This window comes from Gossypium hirsutum, chromosome A11 (genome assembly GCF_007990345.1).
Source record: "Gossypium hirsutum isolate 1008001.06 chromosome A11, Gossypium_hirsutum_v2.1, whole genome shotgun sequence".
NCBI classification, from domain to species: domain Eukaryota; kingdom Viridiplantae; phylum Streptophyta; class Magnoliopsida; order Malvales; family Malvaceae; genus Gossypium; species Gossypium hirsutum.
In genome coordinates this window covers 116560407-116569368 of record NC_053434.1, presented here as the reverse complement: position 1 = coordinate 116569368, position 8962 = coordinate 116560407, and the positions used below count along the sequence as shown (strand labels likewise).

Genomic DNA, 8962 nt, shown 5'->3' with positions numbered 1-8962 from the left:
TATTTTATGTTCAGTTTTCTCAATAAAATTTTTGTTACAAAAGTTGCAAAATTTCCTAGTTTTAAAACATTTTTTTATTAACTTAACATAAAATCTAATATAGTAGATGTTAATTATGTAAATACAAAAGATTTTTTTTTATCATATCGTCGGGTATGATACTATTTGAGAGAATAGAACCAGACACAAGCATCAATGGTAGCTCACGAGTTATTTAATTAAGACATTCAAAGATTTAAAATATAATTAAGTGGACATTTTCTCATATTAACATCAACTCAATATAACATAAAAAAAAGGTTAGATCGTACTAACATGTTACATATTTTATAACTTTATTCGTAAGCGGAAATGAGATGATTCATATTTTGAAGAGTACATGGAAAAAGAAGATCTTGATAATTTTAATAATATAAATTCATGTTCATGTGATGATAAGGAGTATATATAAATGTTAGAAAAAGGAATAACTCAAACAAATATACAATGCTAAAAATATTTTCTTGGACTAACATATTACCTATAATAATCTAATTTCAATTTTTGTTATTCGTTTAGAATTTTTTTTATCGTATTAATATTTGTTTCCTCTTGAATGAACCAAAAAATCATCTTTCCTATTAAACGATGTGAAAAAAACTACTCTTATCGAATTACTTTCCAAACAATTAGCGATTTGCACAGGAGTTTTGGATTTGTTTCTTCAACTAGTGGCATTTGTCGATTTGCTTTCCTTCTCACTTAACACTTTTCTTTATTAGTTTTGTTGGGATTCTTTGTTTCCAGGTGTTGTTAAATCTTGGTGGCTTATGTGTTGCGTGGCAGCCTCACTGTCAATTTGGCTTGCGCGTATTGCCTTTTGTTTTGAAGACAAGAGCTGGGAGGTAAATGATACATCTTCCTTGTAAAGCTCAGATCCTTGTTTTGGCTTCGAGCTTCATATGTTGATCTTAACCTCGAATCTATTTGGTGAATGGTGGGAGTGTCCTTTGTTCTTATCTCCAACAACCCCTTCAAAGGATTCGAATTGGTATTTTTTGGTGTCCTCTGCCTTTTAGCTGCCTTGGAGTCAACATTTGAGGGGAACCAAGTCCTGCCGGTTTTGGTGTCCTTAGTTCTAATATTTTCTTTAATAATTAATGAAAAATAAAAAAAAAATTGATATGTTCACCCGTATGTGGCCTGAGTTCAAATCACGTTAAGTACGTTGCTGTTAGGATTTTACCCTCCTTTTATAATTAAAAAAAAAAAACAATCTATGTTTGGCTCTTACCTAAAAGAAACTCAATGTAGAGAGAGTCAGTTCGAATTTTTAGGCATTCTATAGATTTAATTGTTTAGTGAAATTAGAACTCTTATAATATAATTATTACACTTCCATTGAAAGTTAACTATTTTATATCTAATATAGAATTTCTTATTCTTACGTTGTTGTTTAAATAATAATCAATAGTTATGGTCAACGAATGCTTTCTTATCTTCTAATAAATTTAATTTAAGAATTTGTCAATGAAATTTATATTTTTCTTGTCAACTTTCATATATTTATATATATAGACATCCATGTCATAGATTTTCTATAACAATTATTTGAAAACAAAAATAAATCATATTTTTATATATCTATTCTTATACCCCTATTCGGCTTGGACGTGGTGATGTGAGAAGTGATAGTACCTATGGACGACCCTTCGTCTTTTGTTACTTTGCTGGCCATCAAATGACTGGCCATCAAATGTCTCGGACCCTCCATAAAGCCAATCATCTCGGACCCTATTAGTGCGTACGCACATATACCCAAAAGGGGATAATTGAAGCCTAACAACCTCATACTACTTCACAAAAAGAATGCAAAGCAAGCCCCCACTTGACAATAATCAGCACATAACAAATTTGTCACATGATAGATCACACGAGCAGTCCATCACTCATATTGTCAGCGACATAGCACTGTCAGGCATGGAGTCCTTCCCCATATAAATACCCTAGGGCTTCCCCATATAAATACCCTAGGCCACGATGATAGCAGGATCTTTTCCCCTTCAGCAAACCTAAGCACTGCACCTAGCAACAATCTACCTCTTCTCTCCTTAATCTCTTATCTCCTTAACTCCTTTACCCTGGCTCTCCGCCTAATTAAGGTGAACCAATCTTCTTGTCACCACCACCATATTCTCATTCTCTCCTCCCTTATTGTATCACAGTATCAACATCTATATCTATATACAATTTCATATTAAAAAAAAATCTATGTTCAGATTCTACTCAAAAAAGAAACTCAATGTAAATAGGGCAATTCAGTGAACTCGAATATTTTTAGGCATTTTATGGATTTAATTATTTAGTGAAATTTTAGCTCTTATACAATAATTATTGTACTTAATTTGATTGAAAGCTAATTATTTTATATCAAATATAGATTTTTCTGATTCTTACAATATTATTGCCTACTGTTCAGGCAATAAAGTAATTTTTGATACTGTAGTCAACTAAGGGTTTTCTTTCCTTCTCAAATATTTAATTTAACAATTGTCAATGAAATTTATATATATATATTTTTTGTTAGTTTTCATACACATAATCTCATACTTTTTCTTTAATAATTAATGGAAAACAAAGAGAAATAATAATTTTATCTTTCTATATCTATATTTATATCTATATCTATATCTATATCTATATCTATATCTATATATAATTTCATGTTAAACAAAGTTTATCCTTCCCCCGCCCAAAAAAAACTCAATGTAAACAGGATTAGAACTAAATTATATATATGTAAATTAATAGTATTTTTTATAAAAAAATCCCTCTTTTTTGTGTTTCTTTTTGATTTTTTTAGAATAAGAGTTAAATTGAAAATTTTTGTAAATAGCGTAAAACTTATTGAATTTTTTAGAATTAGAATTAAATTAGAAAATTTTGTAAACATTGAAAGTTAAAATCGTTAAATTTTTAAGATTTAGGATCAAATTGATAGAATATGTACACATTCAGTGCTAAATTTATTATTAGGCCAATAAAAAAGCCCACTTTAGACTTAGGGTACATTTGATAAGCTAAGTGTTGAAAAATTAAGTCCTAATTTTTACTACTAAATACTGAATTTATATTAGAAAATTGTTTGGTAAATTAGTAAATGTAAATACTGAATATAATTATGCCATCTTATAACAGTAAATATTATTTTTTAAAATATTATTGATTTTTTCTATCCAAAAAATTTATTTATTTTTATTTTTAATCTTATTAATGTAATATTTTATATTATTTTTGATAATTTTGGATAAAAGATAAAAAGATAATTTTGGATAATTTTTAAAATATAGTTTTGGGCAATCAACAATACCCTCAACAATCAAAGATATTATATCTATGCTCAGAGTTTTATCCCTAACCTCCCTGGAAAGTACCTACAAAGCAAACTTGATGCCACTTGAGTCATGTAGCTCAAGTGGTACTGACGACACTTTAAAATCTTAGAAATTGATTTCTCCATCAGCAAGCACCAAAAAAATTAAATAAATAAAACCGTGTTGTCAGAGTTAAGGACACGTTGTCAGAGTTAAGGACACGTGATTAAATGATCCTAGTTTTTTATCAGACACTGTGGCAATACTAATCCGTTTGCGGATTAGGAATATACTGCTTTATTGATTTTATTATAAATTTCAATAATTTGCAATTGGGTTTAGTAGTGGTACAAAGTAACATCGACCTCGAGACTAGCATCTCCAGTCTTGGCGTTGGAAGAAGTGGCCCGAAATAGTGCAAACCCTGTGGCCATCCTAAACGCACCTGTCCCTCCCACTATTGCCATTTCACGAATTACGCCAGGGCTAGGAACAAAATCTGTGAGGGGATATCGTGAGAACAAGCTAAAGGAGCTCCCCTTGAACTTGCCAATGGTAAACGCAAAATCAGCGTAAAAAACCGCTGTGAACTTGGTAGGGTCTCGACTTAATGCTAGGTACAGCCCTTGGGCATTTCCAACCATCTTGGATGTTCGTTCAGGCTCCAGAGTGAGGGAATCGTCCATTGAATACAAGCTTCCGTATGGGGATGGGGAAAAGAAATCTTGGGTGATGTTGGCCTGAGCTATCAGGAATGTAGTAGGATTTTTACCACTGGGAATATCGTGGTAGAAGAAGCGAAGTCGGGTCATCTTTTCCACCCGAGGACCTGCCTTGATAGTTTTGGAGTAGTATTGGCCATAGACCGGTGCTACGGCGAGGCAAAATATCATTGCGCATGCAAATATCATCTGTTTTTCCATTTTTCTTCCAAATGTTTACCTCAATAATATTTGGTTTTGACACTTGAAAGTAAAGGAAAAACAATTGGTTTTGTGCTTCTTGCTTCACACAGTTGGGGTATAAATAGAATTTGTGTTGGATTTTAAAATTGCTTTTTTTTTAATAAAATAGTTGTGTGAAAGCTTGAAATTCATGTTACTGATTTTATTTTTGAAATCATATGGATGAAATTGTAGAGAAGAGTGTAATTGTGATTGAAGGATTGAAGTTTTATTTAATGAGACTTTACTTACGAGTTGAAAGCTTTGAATATTGAGAAATATCCCAACACGAGGTTATTATTCAAATCTAGAGTCTCAAGACATTGGAGAATTTAGGCTTAGCTCCAATAATAAAAAATTCCTCAATTATATATATGAATAAAATATTACTTTTAAAAAATCAAATTAAAGTCAAGGTCAACACATTATTAAAATCAAATTAAAGTCAAGGACAACACATTATTAAAATCAAACTAAAGTCAAGGTGTGTGGCAATGATAAGCAACATCCTGATAGCTTCAAGTTTTGCCACTAGGGGAAAAGTCTCATCAAAATCTATTCTTCTACTTGAGTGTATCCCTCTGCATCTAATCTTGCTTTGTTTCTTGTAATATTCTCATCCTCATTTGTTTTCTCTTTCAGTGATTTGGGTGTAATTTACGCTTATAATTTCATGTGTCTAAAATTACTAATTTTTTTTGAAAGAAAAAAATTCATTAATGAGAAAATTACCAAATTTAAAAATTCAACTCATGATAATTATTCTTGTTTTGGTACTATTTGTATAGACTGGAATGCTCTGTTCTAATAATAAAGCAGAATAATAAATTTTAGTTCCATATAAATTTTGGATGGTATCAGTCCCATCGGTGCATACCGGTTAATTTCACTTGTACGAGATGTACCATATTTGTTTTAATTATTTTTAATTGGGCATGGTATATCGTAATTCATTCCATGTTTTTTTTTTTTTTAAAATAAATAGTTTTCACACGTTAAAAAATAGTTGTAAATCCGCTGCAAAAGCAGGGATTAGTTCTAGTAATAGATGAAAGTTCACGTTATTGAGCCGAATTTTAAATTATGCTTTCCTTCTCTGTGAGATCATTCACTCGAATTTTAATTTTTTTTTATCAGTTTCCCAAATTTCCTATTTATTTCCTCTTGATTTTCACCGTCGATTATTATTATTTTTCTTATTATAGGTTCTTATAATATCTATCAATTCTTTTTGATACAATGCCTAAAACTATCCATAGTCCCTCTCAACTCTTAAATAGGAGAATAATGTGCTTCAACGCACTCAAACTCACGTCCTCCTGCACTGGTAACAATGCCAATGTCAATCAAGTTAAAACTTAATCGGCTTATAAAGATTATTTTTAACTTAATTACTTAATATAAAAAACGTTAATAACTTAACATAAATATTTTTTCAAGTTAAGTTTTTATAATTATAGCTACAAACTATTTGCACCGTAAACCCTAATTTAATGTGGTAGATGTTAGTTATGCAAAATAATTTTATTTTATTTTTTACACAATATCGTTGGGTATGATATTATTTGAGAGAATAGAGCAACACACAAGCACTAGTGATAGCACACTGATCATTCTTGCTCAACGAGAGAATGTGGTGGGTAGGGGTTGAAGAGTAGGAGCGTACTTTATTTGGCGTAGCTGAAGGCAGAATCTGCCATTGCCATTTCGGGTCCTTTTCTTCTGAATCTTGAGAATCCATTTGGAGTCTAGGGTCTAATCCAAGCATGCTAATATTGATAAGGCAATTATAATACTGAGCTGAGAGACTCATAAGAATGTTAAATACAGAAGAAGAAATTGTGGAAGCTTTTGGTGCTGTGCCGCAAAGCTGGGACAATCGATAGCGGGAGGTGGAGCATGGCAGTGGTGAGGATGATGAGGTGGCGGATTGGCGGTAGCCGATTGGATCAGGAGCAATAGTGGCGCAGCAAAGCAGGGTTGGGCAGCAGGTTCGACCTGACGCAGGGATAAAGAAGAAGAAAGGAGAAAGGAGGGTACGGTGTCAAAGGAGGCCAATTCACCCATTGTAGAGCCAAAAACTAGACAGGTAAAGAGATTCAAGATGAATACTTAGGGTTAGTTTAGTAATGTTTCTCAAAAATACATTTTTAGGAAAAAGTTAAAATTTTCAGTTTCTTAAAAAAGTGCTTTTGGGTCAATTTTTGGCTTGGAAGAAGCACTTTTTATCTCAAAAGGTAACTTGTTTAAGAATGCTTTTGCCTTAAAAGTGTTTTTTATCCCAAAAGTGTTTCTTAGAAGCAGTGCTAAACACACTCTTAGTGTATTAAAGGAAGGTGTTTTCAATTGCACTAGAAGAGTTATCGAGATGTGAGAAATTATCTTCTAACCATTTCATTTCTATTTGGTTACCACTAAATTTATCTGGCACCTTACCTAATAGCTGGTGGCAAATAGGTCTCCAATCCTGGACATGCACTACTTCCATAACGATTGCCCTATCAATCGATAGACCGACTTGTAATACCACATATTGCATGGAAGATGAAATGTATGAGTTTTGAGTTTTCATCTCTCTAGCAAAGCATTGATAAGTGTGGGCTCTAATTTAGTCCCGCCGAGCATGCGGGACACCTGAAAAAATCCCATCTCTTTCATGTATTGTTCAATAATACGTGGTGCTCTTGCACTTAAATTGTGTATATATGTTTCAATAATTTAATATTTGTCCTGATTATATAAACATAAAAAATTAAAAATATAATAATATTAACAACTTAAAAATGATATTAATTAAAATAAAAATATAATAATATTCTCTTATCATTTGTAGTTAGACGTTGGATACGTGTTTCTGATCCAATCGAATTAGACGTGTTGACATTTTTAAAATTGGTAACATTTATCAAATTAAATAAGATTAATTAATTTAGACAATTAAATAAACTAATTTTTTTAATATTATTAAATTAAAAATTTATTTAACATAAAAATATCGTTGTAGAGGCCCAAATTTGCCCAGCCCAACAAATTAAAATCAAACCTAAATCCTACCTAATTCACAAACCAAATTACAAAATAAAACCCAAAACTAAGCCCAAATAATAAAAACCCTAGCCCAATACAACCTAAACTTATTTTCAAAAAAAAAAAAGACAAAACCTTAGCCACCTTGTCTCCCACTTGCACCTACACCATCAAATGGAGAAGAGACATAAAATTATAAAAAGAATTTATGTAAAATGGCTATAAAAGCCAAACCAAGAGTCCATTGTAGGGGAAGGGGAAACAATTGTATTTTTGAAAGAAAAAATTTTGGATACAAAAAAAAACATTGTATTTTCACATAGAGATCAAAAATCCAAAGCAAAAAAAAAGGTTGATTTGAATTTCTTGTATTCCCTTTGTTCATTTTTCATTTTTGTTATTTTATTTTATTTTCTTTATTTTATATATATATACATAATTTAATTGAATTACTTATTTGAATTCCCTTGCAAACATGTTTATATTTTTCCCTTTAAATCTATTTATGTATACCATTTGTTTCCCAATTTTAAATCATACTTTGTTTATTTCAAACACTTGCCTATATTACTTTTTTTATATATACAATGTTTATATTAAGTTTTATGCTTTATGTATCTTGTTAATTGTTGGTAAGTAAATCTCGTTTCAAATTATTTTGTATAATTATTGATTTATATTATATAGTATGTCATTCGTATATTCTTTGTACATTCTTACATGGTTGCATTTATATAATTCATTTATGTTACAACTTGCTAATATGTACATTATTCGTTTTAAAATTTTATATAGGTACACATTACTATTGCTATGCACATAATATATATACATTTTTTGAATCTTGGTTTTAAATTATTTTGCATAACACTAACTTTAAATTTTCTCTTATAATACTTATTTTGAAGCTCATTTATATGTTAAACTTTATATACTTTATGTATTATTTATTTTTATTTTTTATTTATTTTACGATCTATTGTAAATTTTTTGCATGTATTATCTGTTTATGTATATATATAAAATTTAGCTACTTTTAAATTGATCATTTCAAGTTTATTTGTTTTAATATTTTTTATTACCTTTTAAAATATTTTTCTTAAAATAGATTTTTATTTAACCATTAGTTAAAAACGTTAAATAGTGTATGTGGTAAGATTATTATCATTGGGCATGTTTTGATTTTCGTGTTTGTACTTTTCAAAAATTTGTATAATATATTATTGATATATGTTATCCATATTTGTTACTTTGTTTTGCATCCTCATGTATTATATTATGATTGAGATTGCCAACCTATTTGCCTGAAATTATTCATTTCATTTTTTTTGCTTCAAATGAATCAAATAAATACGTTGCAAGTCTGTTTCCATAATCACTCCCCTTTAAAAAAATTTAAAAAAAATAAAATTTCAAAGCGAGGTAATATTTCGTGTTTGGTAATTCGAGAATCATGCCCTATTGTATTGGATTGTGATTTCTCGTTTATTCAAAACAACCAAATATTCCTTTAGGTTTTCACTTGTGTTTATTAAAAATCTTCCAAAACGAAGACAATACTCGGTGTTTGATAATTTGGGAATCGTGCCCTAATGTGTTGGGTTGTGATTTCTCGTTTTTTAAACAATCGAAGATTCC

The 8962-nt window shown here is 30.1% G+C and overlaps 1 protein-coding gene across 1 annotated transcript; it reads right to left on the bottom strand.

Moving 5' to 3' along the window:
* Positions 1-3691: 3691 nt before the first annotated feature.
* On the bottom strand, positions 3692-4246 carry LOC107954527 (dirigent protein 15). The gene has a single exon (XM_016890116.2). It carries the CDS (start codon positions 4244-4246, stop codon positions 3692-3694), a length of 555 nt encoding a protein of 184 aa, XP_016745605.2.
* Positions 4247-8962: the final 4716 nt, after the last annotated feature.